The 15,062-nt window shown below is 38.9% G+C and overlaps 1 protein-coding gene across 1 annotated transcript in view; it reads right to left on the reverse strand.

Annotated features, from left to right (window-relative positions):
- Positions 1-15,062, reverse strand: part of LOC123509823 (3-hydroxy-3-methylglutaryl-coenzyme A reductase-like) — a 217,752-nt gene that overhangs the window by 81,699 nt on the left and 120,991 nt on the right. The window contains exon 9 of the mRNA XM_045264392.1: positions 11,997-12,157. Within this exon, the coding sequence (XP_045120327.1) occupies positions 11,997-12,157 (161 nt within the window). The remainder of the gene's footprint in view (positions 1-11,996; positions 12,158-15,062) is intronic.

The following is a 15,062-nucleotide window of genomic DNA, read 5'->3' on the forward strand; positions in this document are numbered from 1 at the left end:
ATCTTCCTTTCCTTCTTCTATATCCATTTCTAATATTACATGGTCACTCTTTCCCAATGGGCACTTGTATCTTATATCATCGTTAATTGGTATATCCCTTGTAAAAACTAGGTCTAATCTTGCCGGCTCATCGTTTCCTCTGAATCTTGTGTTTTCCTTTACTCTTTGGACCATCAAATTATCTATCATTAGGTTCAGGAATCTATCTCCCCAGGCATCTTCCCCCATACCACTTTCATAATTTTCCCAATCTACTTCCTTACAGTTGTGTGTGTGTGTGTGTGTGTGTGTGTGTGTGTGTGTGTGTGTTTTCACAATGTTACAACACATGTAACTTATCTTTCAAAAAAAAGATAAAAAAAGAGAGAGAGAGAGAGAGAGAGAGAGAGAGAGAGAGAGAGAGAGAGAGAGAGAGAGAGAGAGAGAGAGAGAGAGAGAGAGAGAGAGAGAGAGAGAACATAACATAACATAAATAATAGGATAACAAAGGGCCACCAGGGCCCATCTAGGTTATCCTGTATCAGTCGCACAGCGACCTCGTCATCAGTACTTAAAGATACACTTACAAGTACACAATACATTATATACTAATTCTAAATATTTGGCCCATTAACAGGGCTAAGTCCTGCATCGAATTCCTCTACAATCTGTAATCCCCATACATGGGGATCATGTCTTGTTTAACTATAGTAAATTTCTTATAAAACTATCATGCAGCGCTATACATAATTATAAATCTAATAAATTTAAGTGCTTATCTAATCTGTTTTAAACATTGTCAAACTAGTGCTATTTACAACCGTCTCTGGCAATGCATTCCAGAAGTCTACCACCCTATGACTAAAGAAATATTTTCTTATATCTAACCTGCAGCCTTGCTTTCTAATCTTCCTGCCATGATTTCTAGTCCTACTTCCCTCCTCTAAGGTAAAGAAAGATCTCACATCTATGTAGTTTGTATCTGAGAACATTTTAAATAACTCTATCATATCCTCTTATACATCTCCTCTCAAATGAAAACATGTTTAATTCCTTTAATCTATCTCTATACTCCAGGCACTTTAATGCTGGTATCATCCTAGTTGCTCTTCTCTGAACTGCTTCTAACATGTTGATATCCTGCCTATAGTGGGGTGACCAGGCCTGTATGCAATACTCTAAATGGGGCCTAACATAGGAATTATATAAGCTACGCACCACTTCCTTACTTTTATAACTAACATTTCTATTTATAAAACCCAGGATCCTATTTGCCCTATTTCTTGCTTCTAAACATTGCTTTGAAAATTTCATAGTCCTGTCTATCACTACTCCTAAATCCTTTCCTTCCTCTACTGCCTCTAGCCAACATCCCTCCATCTCATAGTTAAAGTTTGTGTTGTCTTTACCTAAATGCATAACCTGACACTTTTAGAATTAAACTCCATCTGCCACCTGTCTGCCCATGCTATCAGCCTGTCCAGGTCTCGTTGTATTCTGTAATTGTCCTTTTCACCCTGTACTGCACATGCTATCTTAGTATCATCTGCAAACTTTGATACTTTGCTACTAATTCCTATATCTAAATCATTAATGTACACCAAGAAAAGAAGAGGTCCTAGCACTGATCCTTGGGGTACCCACTAATCACTTCCTTCCACTCAGACATTGCCCCATTTAATACTACTCTCTGTTTCCTATCAGAAAGCCATTCACTAATCCAATCAACTAACCTACCCCTATCCCATGTAGTCTCAATTTGTACACTAGCCTCCTATGCGGTACCTTATCAAACGCCTTGCTAAAATCTAGATATATAACATCTATGCTATTTCCATCATCTAACTCCTTGGTAATATATTCTAAGATATCGAGCAAATTTGTAAGACAGGACCTCCTGATCTAAAGCCATGTTGGGTATCTCTAATTAATCTATTCTCATTTAAATGCTCCCAAATACTACCCTTAATGATTTTCTCTAGTATCTTACATACTATACTAGTTAAACTGATCGGTCTATAATTATTCGCATCATCCTTCCTACCTTTTTTAAATATTGGAGTAACATTAGCTAACTTCCAGTCCTGTGGTATCTCAGCAAACCTAAGTGATCTTTCAAAGATTAACTTAAGTGCTTCAGAAATACTGTCTACACCCTCCTAAGTACTCTGGCATGTAGCTCATCAGGACCACTAGCTTTCCTATCGTCTAGTTCAAGAATAAATTTCCTAATAATTCCCGGTTTTATATCAATATTTTCTAAAGCTCTTAAACTACTCGTCGCACTGTTTGTAACAGGATTTCCTATTCTTTCCTAGTAAATACTGAAGAAAATTGTTCATTCAATAATTCTACTATGTCTTCATTTTGATCCACTACTACACCATCTTTTCTGAGTGGTCCAATCCTATCCTTATTTCTTTTATCACTGACCTTGTAATAACTATATAATTTTTGGGATCTTTACTCCCAGCTCTAGCTAGTTTTATCTCTGCCTGCCTTTTACTTTTTTATAACCTTACTCAAATCATCTCTGACCTGTCTGTACCTAATCAAATCTACATCTTCCCACTTTTCTGCAACTCTCTGTATGCCCTCTTCTTCTCTCTGATCTGGCTACCTATCTCATGAGTCCACCATAATGGCTTCCTGTTTCTCTGCCTTATATCTTTGTAAGGGATACACTGCATCACTATACCCTTTACTACAACCTTAAAAATATCCCACATCTCCTGTGCAGTTTTATTTCCAAAACTATCTTCCCAGTTTACCTCTCCTAATAACTGACGTAACCTACCATAATTGCCTTTCTGATAGTTTGGGACTCTAGTCTTATTCACTATATTATCCCTACTGGAATTAATGATAAATCTAATTATATGATGGTCACTGTTTGCTAAAGTCTCTCCTACCTCAACTTCCTTTAAACAATGCTCAATATTTGTTAGTACTATGTCTAAAACCTTCCTCCCCCTAGTAGGTTTATCTACCATCTGCACTAAATAGTTATCCTGAAAACTTTCCATAAACTTATTTTCACTAGCATCTCCTACCATCCTCTCCCAGTTTACTGACTTAAGATTAAAATCCCTAAGATAATTGTCTGACTAGTACACCCCTATTTATCTCATCTACCATAAGGTTGTCTACATCTGCTGACTGGTTAGGTGGTCTATAAAAGCTCCTACTCTAATAACCTTACTTTTGTTTACTCTAACATCCAGCCATAAGGACTCTACTCTGTTATCTACCTTAATACCATTAACCTGACTGGAAATGAAGGATTTTTACATAAATAACTACTCCTCCACCTATCCTACCAATTCTCTGGTGTAAATACATAATGTATCCATCTACTTCATATTCTTTCCTATTTTCCTAAACTTTTCCTCATTTACCCATGCCTCTGTGACACATACAACATCTAAGTCCTCCTCAACTATATAACTAGATAACTCGTCCTTCTTGTTCCTAAGACTCCTGGCATTTACATAAAAACATTTAAGTCCTGCTACCTTCCTAGATGCTGTCTCCTTATTTGGAATCCTAATCTTATTCTCTCCTATTTGCACCTGGAAATCTTTCCTAATCTTTTCACTATCTCTGTTTATCCTATCTAATTTATGTCTAGCATCTTTCTTCTGGAATGCATTTGCTACCTCACCCCTACACTCCATCCCAACTCCCCTCCAGACATCCACTCAGCACATCCACACCCTTCCTACTCAGATGCACACCATCCCTAGCATACAAATCCCTTCGCCCATAGAACCTATCCCATACATCCACAAAGCTGACACCCACATCCTTACACATCCCTTTTACCCGATCATTCACACCAATGGCTCTAGACAACCATTCCTGCTAACATACACACGAGGCAAGATTCCTGACACTACACACCTCCTACCACTCTCCCTTATCTTGCCTAACATTTCCCGAAATCTTGCCACTAACTCCTCCGACCCACCTGCTCTGACATCGTTCCCACCTACGTGCAAAACTACTACACCCTCCTCTCCATCCCCCAACCCTCTTCTGCACCTCCTCACTCACTGCCTTCACACCTGCACCAGGCATACACACGTTCGTCCTCCTATCCCTGTCTTTCCCACAGAAAGTGCTATCTAAATACCTAACCTGAGAGTCACCCACCACACACACCTGAGGTGTGCTAGGCACAACCATCCTCCTCCTCTCCTCTACCCCCTTCTTTCTCCTTTCACTCACCACAACCACTTCATTCACTCCACTCTCACTTTCACTCTCCCCTTCCCCCTCCAACAAACCGAACCTATTTTCACACTCAACAGGTTTAGTCCTATCCTCCTAACTGCCTCCGCTTTCCTTCCCTCGCAACCTGCCATCTCTGCCCATCCTGACTACTATCTTTCCCAGTCTGGCTCGCCTGCTCCCTCTTCCCCACTCTGCTCTTCCCGACAGAGGGCCAAGCCACCCTGTTGCCCTCAGAAGGTCCAACCTTCGGCCTAACACTGATCTCCTGCCTAATTTTTTCCACTGCCTCCCCAAGCCTCTTAACCTCCTCCTTCAACTCAAAGATGAGAACTTCGTTCACACTTTTCCCCTCACTTAGCTTTCTGATTTCCTCTCGTAATTCTCGGTGCTCAAGAGAAAGAACTAAATTCTCGCTCTTGAGCCTACACACCATACACTCAGAAAAGTCAACGACCTTCCTGTCATGCCCACACATCTCACACACAACAAACTCTCCCAATCCCATCTCAACACTCTCTTTCACGCACTCAATCACACTCTGATATACCTCAGTAGCTACCGCCATACTAACACAATCTGTTAACTCACAAACAAATAAAAATACTTGGTGACGGCGGGTGGGGAACCGCGGTGGTGGGGGGGCCTAAGTGAGGTCAACTAATCCTCTTTCAAGGTCAACTTGACAGTTACAAGCCTAGTCTCCTCACTCTACAAAAATACTTTTAACTCACAAACACTGATTCTAACCACTATTTCACTCTAATCTAACACTTGCAGTACACACTTTCACTTCACTAACACTCAAAAGCACCACACACAGACACCAAGCACAAACACCACTCGCTAACTATAAAAACCACAGCCAAAAACGGAGCGCACACACAACACGTCCACTCGCCACCGCAGCTCTCTCTGCCATTGGGTAATTTTAGACACAAGGCGGGATGCATGTAGCTTATCTTTAGTGATTGGTGGAGACAAGGATAGTGGGAGGAGCACTAGGATTTCAAGGACAGCATACGGCATGTGTAGCTGGTATCCAACACACTATACGGGACAACTGAACAGAAGAAAGCTCAGAAAAGAAATATGACGCCTACGTAGGCGTCACCGTATATGCTACTGGGGCTTCATGACGCCTACATAGGCGTCACCGTATTGAAGGGGTTAACGAACACCAAATTCGCTTTAACGAAGTTTTATCCAGGTAATTTTTTCCAAGTTTAAAAGCCCCACCGTATCATGCAAGCCGACAGCTTTTGAATACACCAGCGCCTCTCATGGACAACACGTGCACCACTCACTCCCCCTGTTCAAAACAATAACAGCGTCAGAAGCACCTCGTCTTCCCTCGCTCAACTTACCACCAAAACGCCCTGCAATGTAGCCTAGCGTTGCTAAGAAGACCAGGAAGTTTCTTACTCTCGAAGTGAGACCGTATCTTCCTTGCAAGCTAAAAGAACCACCTGAACTTGTGACTCCACAATGGATAAAATGGAAAGCCTTGTGGGAATGTGTTACATAAGTTTTGTATGTGATACAATGATGCGCCCTTTGTTTACATTCCACAGGTTGCCGGTTAGTGTCTTTCCCGTTTCACTCTCCCTCCCTTCATAAATTTAAGATCATCAACATTATAAAGTTAAGTACATACATACATTAGTGTACATTATAATGACTTAAATTAAAATGCGTAAATGTTTAACTTCATAATTTTTACTTTCATTAAACCTTTCAGTACTATGATTCACTCTCGCTTTGTTTACTCTCAATGGAAGTTCAAGTCAGGGGTTAAACTTGTTATAATCGGTTTGCTTAACGAAGGTTTTTTGTTTAGGAACGTAACCCCTTCGTTAAGGAGGGGTTGCCTGTATATTCAAGGGTTCTAAAGGAATGCAAGGTCATCAGCGAGCCATTAATGGTAGTTTTTAGGATATCACTGGAGTCAGGTGAGGTACCAATAATGTGGAGGAAAGCTGTGGTTCCCATATTTAAGAGGGGGAGATAAAACCCCAACGTCTAATTACAGGTTTGTCAGCTTAACTTCAATTGTGGGTAAATTAATGAAATCAATAATAGCAAAAAACATTAGGGAGCACCTGGACAAACACGGCTTGATAAATCAAACACAACGTGGATTTACGAAGGGAAAGTCGTGTCTTACAAACTTGTTGAGTATTCATAGTAAGGTTTATGAGGTGGCAGATAAGGGTGATAATTTATGACATTCTATACTTAGATTTCAGTAAACCCTTTAACAAGGTACCTCACCAGAGGCTTTTAAAAAAGGTTAGAGTGCACAATATAGAGGGTTGAATATTAGGCTGGATTAAAACGTAGTTTTAATCCAGAGGGTAGTAATTAATGGATCTAATTCCGAGTGGGGGGAAGTAGTTAGTGGGGTGCCACAGGGCTCAGTTTTAGGGCCATTATTATTTCAGTACATATTAATGACTTGGATTGTGAAATTAGCAGTGACATTAGTAAATTTGCAGATGACACAAAGAAAGGTAGATTAATTAGGTCTGATTCAGATGCCATGACCTTGCAGGCAGACTTGGATAGGATAAAAGAATGGACAAATAAATGGCAAATGTAGTTCAGTATTAACAAGTGCAGGGTACTGACCATAGGTAGAGATAATCCAAGCAATGGGTAAATGATAGATAATGAGGCACTAGGAAGTTCTAAGTATGAGAAAGATTTAGGAATCATAGATAGCTCTGGTCTCGGTACAATGAAGCAATGTACTGAGGCCAGGAATAAGGCAAAAAGAGTATTGGGATGAAATTTTAGAAGTGTCAAGAGCAGAAGTCCTGAAGTAATACTAAAATTACACTTGGTGTTGGTCAAGCCACATCTTGACTATGCAGTACAATTCTGGTCCCCACATTATAGGAAGGATATAGCTCACTTGGAGTCAGTGCAAAAGAGACCAAAAAGATACAAGGAATGAGGGATATTCCCTATGAAACAAGACTGATAAAAACTCAGTCTGCATTCCTTAGAGCAGTGGTTCTTAACCCCTGGGTCGAGACCCAAAGTTGGGTCACCAAGCCAAGTTGGGTCGCTAAGGGTTTGCAGAAAATAATTATTTTCCCATTACAAATATATTATAATTATATTGTAATAATTAAAATTCATGATGCATTGTTTTAGGATTCTAAGCAGACCATGATTAAATGAAAACTCCAAAGCAGTAAATTTATTTGAAGTGTAAAGAATCTCCCACTCCCAACAAGACATCTGCCTTTTAAACTTAATCGTTGGCGGAGGTGGAGGGTGTATAGGAGGGAGCAAAGTGGAGGACAATTTGTATATCTATGTAGGCTTGGGTCACGATGGTTGATTTATGCAAGATTTTGGGTCGCTGCCAAAAAAGGTTAAGAACCACTGCCTTAGAGAGACGTAGGTTAAGATGAGACCTGATAGAAGTATTCAAGTGGTATAAGGGTTTTAACAAAGGGGACATGAATGAAGTTCTCAGAACCAGTAATGGGGACAGAACCAGAAATAATGAGTTTAAACTTGAAAAATTCATGTTTAGGAGAGAAATGGGAAGAAACTGGTTTTCAAAGAGTGGATGATGAGTGGAATGGTCTCAGTGGTCATGTACTCAGGGCTGAGTCAATAGGGAACTTTAAAAGAAGGTTAGATAAGTTCATGGATGTGGAATTAGGTAGCTTTAAGCACACAGGGACTGCCACATGTAGGCCTGGCAGCCTCTTGCAGCTTCCCTCTTTTTCTTATGTTCTTATATCAGGAAAATTGTGAAATTATGAAAAGATCAATAAAGAAAATTATTGAAGCTTATCAAGGAAAGGCCAATTGTGATATCTCAGTTTAAAATATTTGTTATGGAAGAGTTTTATGTTCTTCTGAAGAAAAATGTAAAATAATAGTTTTCTTACATGTATTAGAAAAAAGAAAAAAACATTTTTCAGTTGATTTTTATAACCCATTTTTTCAATTAATTGTTTCGTTTCTTTACTTATGTTTATTTATATATGCAGTTCAAAACGGTCACCAATGGCAGCTTTCTTTTACAAATTGTCAAAATAATATCAGGAATATATAAAAAATATTAAAAAAGAAAAATCATTGAAGCTTGTCAAAGAAAGTCCAATTGTGTTTCAATGATTTGTTATAGAAATAAAGTTTATGTTCTTAAGAAAAAAAAAGCAAGATAATATAGTTTTTCTACATGTACTGGAACGAAAATATGGAAACAAGAAGACTATTTTTCACATAATCTTTATAACACTAAAAACAAAAGAATCTTAATATTACACTTAACCCTCGGCTATCACGCCCAATTGGGGCTGAAATAGCCGCGCCATAACAGCGATAGCGAATTGATCTTGGCGGGAAGGTGGTTTTGGCCAATGAGCGCTCAGATATCCCATGACGTCATGGCTGGGCGCGTGATAGCAGGCATCTGAGGTCACGATAATGAAATTTTAGCAGCTTTTCATGGGTGCGTGATAGGAATAAAACGTGATAGCTGAAGTCGTGATTTTTTTTTACATAGGGAAGAGGGCCAGCCAAGGGCAAAAAAAGAAAGTTAGAAAAAAGCCCACTTGAGCGCTGGCTCTCCAAAGAGTACAAAAAGTGCCAAAACCGTCAGCCAGAATTAGGGGAGCAAATGCCTCAATACCTCCCTCTTAAAAGAAGACAAGTTGTAGGAATTTGGAAATACAGATGCAGGGAGGGAGTTCCAGAGGGTTGACTGTATATATAAATCAGTGTTCATTATGTCCTTCTACACATACTGTGTATTGAAAATTTACTATATACAATGGTCCCTTGGAATACGAACTTAATCCATTCAAAATTTTGTTCTTACTTCAAAATGTTCTTACTCCAAAGCATCAAAATATATGTATTCTTATGGAAGAAATTATAATTCGTTCCAAACCACCTCCCAAGACCAAAAAAATTAAATTTTTCATTTAATTTCTTACTTTTTGCATACTATTACTATATATACTACTACTACTATTATGCTATAACTATAGATGATAGGAAAATAAAGCAGGAAAGTAAGCAAAATGTAATATACACCTAACCCTCAGTTATCACGCGAAATTGGTGCCTAAAAAAACGTGTGATAGTGGAAAACACAATAACAGGTGAAGAATAAATAGGAAATAAATAAATTGGTGCCTCAACCCAAAAATTTTCCTAAAAATTTGTTTCCCTAAATCTACTACCATTAATACTGAAGTAGCTTATTAACTTTTGAGTCTGAAATGAATGAAAACCAGCTCTGAACAACAGAATACCACATGTGAGACTGAGGCGTGATGGTGGTGGTGGTGGTGAGCAGAGTGACTGGAACCAATCAGTTCCCTTATTCAAATCACGTGACGTGAATACACAGTGATGATTGGCTGCTGGCTCCTCCTCCTCCTCATGATCATCTTTCTACCCCTCCACCTCCCCTATCTAAACATTCGTCGGTGTGTGGTTGGGATATGGGTACTACTACTACTACTACTACTACTACTACTACTACTACTACGGGTGCGCGATAACGACTTTCCAGATGCGCTAAAACTTAATTTTGCAGATTTTCATAAGTGTGCGATAACGCCAAAACGCGATAACGGAAGGGCACTATAACAGAGGGTTAAGTGTAATGAAAATTCAACTTCTCATGGTCAAAAACAAGCATCACCACATCCTCCTCATGTGACTCCATCAAGCCAGCACCACACACTCTTATATAAGCCAATAAGTTTTTCTTTGATATACTGTATTCATTATGAAAAATAAATCAGGGAAGCAAGTAAATTGTAATATGAAAATTCAACTTCGTGGTCAGAAACAAGCGTCAACACATCCTCCTCAGCCGACTCCATCAAGTCAGCACTACTCACTCTTATCTAAACTAATAACGAGATAAAAATAATGATTCCAATATTCTCATGCGTCATATGTTTCTGAACTGCTTAATTATCCATGAAAATACATGCATATCTTATATCTCACCACAAAATACATAAAAAAAAAAAAAAAAAATACAGCATACTGACATAAGTGCTTTCACCCTCCTCATGCTTGGCGTCCTCACACCTCCACAAACATATCCTTGTAAAAGCTGATACATGATTGGATAAGTGTCCACCATCTTGAAGACATTGGGCCAATGACAGGCCTTGATATATGACAGATAGCCTCAAGCATAAACAAACTGTGCGGCATAAAGGAGCGTGGCTTCTGAAAAGCGTCAAGATCATGCCTGAAAGGCTCTAACATAAGAACCACAATCGTGCCTGACAGGCTATAAGGGTTAAGGCTTTTAATTCATGAGCTGGATACTCTCTCTTCCCCTCGGATCTTCTAGAATCTTCCATACGTCTGTCTGTATGTCTCATGACCACGTGTGCTGCTACGCTAGACAATGATCTTAATAACCAAAAAACTTAATATTATTATCCCAGGCACTACAAAACAACAATCAAACAACTGCAAACAACACTCCTGAGGCACTGAGGCACCATGGTGCCCCAGCATGCAGTCAGCTGATTGTGCAGTGCTGCGTGCAATCTGTTGACCGCATTTGTTATTGTTCGCACTCCAAAGCAAAGTTCGTCCTCCAATGCAAAAAAAAAAAAAAAAAAAAAAAAATTCATAATCCAAATTGTTCGTACTCAAAAACGTTCATACTCCATGGTACCACTGTAATACTATTTATATTTATACTAAGATTAAAATGTGATATATGTAAGAACTGTTGTACGACCCACCAGTGGGTTGCATCTCAACAGTGGATAGTAACTGACAACCCACTGGTGGGTTGCATCGCAATAGTGGATAGTAACTGATGACCCACCAGTGGGTTGCATCACAACAGTGTATAGTAACTAATGACCCACTGGTGGGTTGCATCACAAGTGTATAGTAACTAATGACCCACTGGTGGGTTGCATCACTACAGTGTATAGTAACTAATGACCCACTGGTGGGTTGCATCACAACAGTGGATAGTAACTGATGACCCACTGGTGGGTTGCATCACAACAGTGGATAGTAACTGATGACTCACTGGTGGGTTGCATCACAACAGTGTATAGTAACTAATGACCCACTGGTGGGTTGCATCACAACAGTGTATAGTAACTAATGACCCACTGGTGGGTTACATCACAACAGTGGATAGTAACTGATGACCCACTGGTGGGTTGCATCACAACAGTGGATAGTAACTAATGACCCACTGGTGGGTTGCATCACAACAGTGGATAGTAACTAATGACCCACTGGTGGGTTGCATCACAACAGTGGATAGTAACTAATGACCCACTGGTGGGTTGCATCACAACAGTGGATAGTAACTAATGACCCACTGGTGGGTTGTATCGCAGGGAATGTGTTAAACAACAGTGGGTATGACACTGTCAGAGCTACAGATATGGAGGATCTCACTGGAGTCTTGAAGCAACAAGTGTGAAGCTAATGCTAGGGTAAACACAACTGATATGTATCAAAGCAGGGTGAAACTCATGGCGATAATATGTGAAACTTTGGATGGTAAGAATTTGGGACTAAGAGCCAAACTCGAGGATAGTGAAACTCAGATAGAAAGAAACTTGAGGAGGGTGTATCATTATTACCATCATTGTTATCATTTTGATTATTATTATTATTATTATTATTATCATCATTATTATTATTATTACTTTTATTTATGTTGTTCACATTGTTAGCTCCATTGACCATACATGCAGTTTGGTAAATATTTGATATTTCTTTACCTTTACACATCTCTCACTGACCTTTGACTGAGATATTGGAGAAGCTGTCCCGCTGGTGGTTGAGGCTATCGTGAATTAGACTCTCCTCCAACTGACCATGGGACTCAAACATCACATACTTGATGATAAGGGCAGCCAGGATCACCATGAATACAACGTGGTCCAGCCCAGCATTCAGTAGCCTGGATAGGAAAGAAGTGTTAGATTCTTCTGCTCTCCTTAGATGAAATATATGTACCATGTAAGTGGTCATACAAAGGATACGCTTGAATTTCTCCTTTTCTCTGCTCTCTTCATTTCCAATTAAACTTTATAAAAGAAGAATGTGGTGAAGAAAAAAAAGAGTATAAGTAATTAAGAAGAAAAAGATATGAGAGAAAAAGAGGATAGTAACAGAAGTAAGAAACCCATGCATTAGACAAAAAGTTCTGAGAAAGACACATTTGAGAATTAATTTTTCTTTTAAACTTTAAAGGATATGATATGTCCTTTTCATAATGGAACAGCTGGCTGGGTGACCAGTAGTCGACTGTAGTTGAATCTCTCTCTCTCTCTCTCTCTCTCTCTCTCTCTCTCTCTCTCTCTCTCTCTCTCTCTCTCTCTCTCTCTCTCTCTCTCACACACACACACACACACACACACACACACACACACACACACACACACCATGTGGTTCAGTGGTTAGAGCGCTGGCTTCACAAGCCAGAGGACCAGGGTTCGATTCCCCGGCGGGGTGGAGATATTTAGGTGTGTCTCCTTTCACGTGTAGCCCCTGTTCACCTAGCAGTGAGTAGGTACGGGATGTAAATCGAAGAGTTGTACAACGACCTTGTTGTCCCGGTGTGTGGTGTGTGCCTGGTCTCAGACCTATCTGAAGATCGGAAATAATGAGCTCTGAGCTCGTTCCGTAGGGTAACGTCTGGCTGTCTCGTCAGAGACTGCAGCAGATCAAACAAACAGTGAAACACACCACACAAATATCCCTAATCCGCACCACATTACATCACACCACATACACACACCTAACACAAATACAGATACACACACTCATAGATACCACACCAAAGAACACAACGCCACACCAGACATGTATACACATGCACACACAACTTAACAATAAGCACAGACTGAAGGGCCACACTTTCTTATACACAAAAGGTGTTTGTGCAACAGCCTGCCTGCCACCCACTCATGAGACACAATTAGACAAAGTAGCCACCCAACAGCAGCAGCAACACCCACCACACAAAGACCCATCAGATAAGGAATAATGACGACTTGAGCTTTTAATGAATATATATATATATATATATATATATATATATATATATATATATATATATATATATATATATATATATATATATATATATATAGAGAGAGAGAGAGAGAGAGAGAGAGAGAGAGAGAGAGAGAGAGAGAGAGAGAGAGAGAGAGAGAGAGAGAGAGAGAGAGAGAGAGAGAATTTACCTAGTTGCATATCACAGGATTTGAGTGAGTTCATAGTGATCTGTCTCCATATCTACATTTATCCAACCTTTTCTTAAATTTGTACATACTTTCTGCTGTTACAATCTATTCACTCAATCTGTTCCAGATGACCACTGTCCTATGTGGAAAACTGAACTTCTTAATGTTCCTCAGACACTGACTTTTTATGATCTTCTTGGAATGCCCTCTTGTTTGTCTATCTCCATGCTCCATCATTGATACCAGGTCTTGTCTATCTTTTCCATATGGTTTACTAACTTATACATTGTTATTAGGTCTCCTCTTTCCCATCTATCTTTCAAAGTTGGTAGTTCCATCTCCTTCAATCTTTCTTCATAGGGAAGATCTTTTATTTCAGGGACCATCTTTGTCCTTTGGATTCTTACTAGTTTCTTGATATCGTTTTGCCTGTATGGTGACCATACCACTGCTGTATGTAAATATATATATATATATATATATATATATATATATATATATATATATATATATATATATATATATATATATATATATATATATATATATATATATATATATATATATATATATATATATATATATATATATATATATATATATATATATATATATATATATATATTTTTCTAGTATAGGTCTTATCATAGTGGTTATGGTCTTTTCATCATACTCTTATCCATGTAATTGAATGCCACCCTGATCTTACTGTCTTGTATGTTGAAGCAAATAGCCCATTTATGTGTCTTTCTGGAGTCAAGAGGTCTTGCATAATCACTCCAAGGTCAATCTCTTCACACCTTTTCATTATGCTCTCTTCTCCTATTTTGTATTCCCATGTAGGTCTTCTATTACTTTTACCCATTTCCATTGCATGGCATTTCCAGGTATTAAATACTAATTTCCACTTTTGGCTCCATTCCTTTATCTTGCCAATATCCTTCTGGAGTTCCATACAGTCCCCAGTGTTCCTTATTACTCTCAAAAGTTTTGCATTGTCTGCAAACAAATTTATGTAGCTACTCAAACCCTCTTGTATTGTTAACATATACTTTCAACATAATTGGTGCCAGTACCAAGCACTGTGGTACACCACTAGTAACTGTGTTCCACCTTGATTAGGTGTCTCTTATCATTTTTCTCATTTCCATATCTGTTATCTGGAAATGGGTAAAAGTAGTAGAAGATATGGGAGTACAAAATGGGAGAAGAGATTATAATGAAGTAGAAGGAAGAGAAGGACCTTGGAGTGATTATACAAGACACACTGACTCCAGAAAGACATAAATGGGGTTCTTTGCTTCAACATACAAGACACTATCAAATATTAGGGTGGCATTTAACTAATTGGACAAGAGTATGATGAAAAAGATCATAACCACAATGATAAGACCTAGATTTGCACATGCAGCATTGGTGAGGTCAACACACATACAAAAGGACATCAGGAATCTAGAGAGAATCCAAAGGACAGCCACAAAGTTGGTGCCAGAAATAAAGGACCTTCCTTATGAAGATAGACTACAGGAAATGGAACTACTAATCTTGAAGGATAGATGGGAGATATGAGATTTAATAAAGAAGTACAAGAGTGAACCATATGGAAAAGATAGATAG

The sequence above is a fragment of the Portunus trituberculatus genome, chromosome 27 (assembly GCF_017591435.1).
Source record: "Portunus trituberculatus isolate SZX2019 chromosome 27, ASM1759143v1, whole genome shotgun sequence".
Classification (NCBI taxonomy): Eukaryota; Metazoa; Arthropoda; class Malacostraca; order Decapoda; family Portunidae; genus Portunus; species Portunus trituberculatus.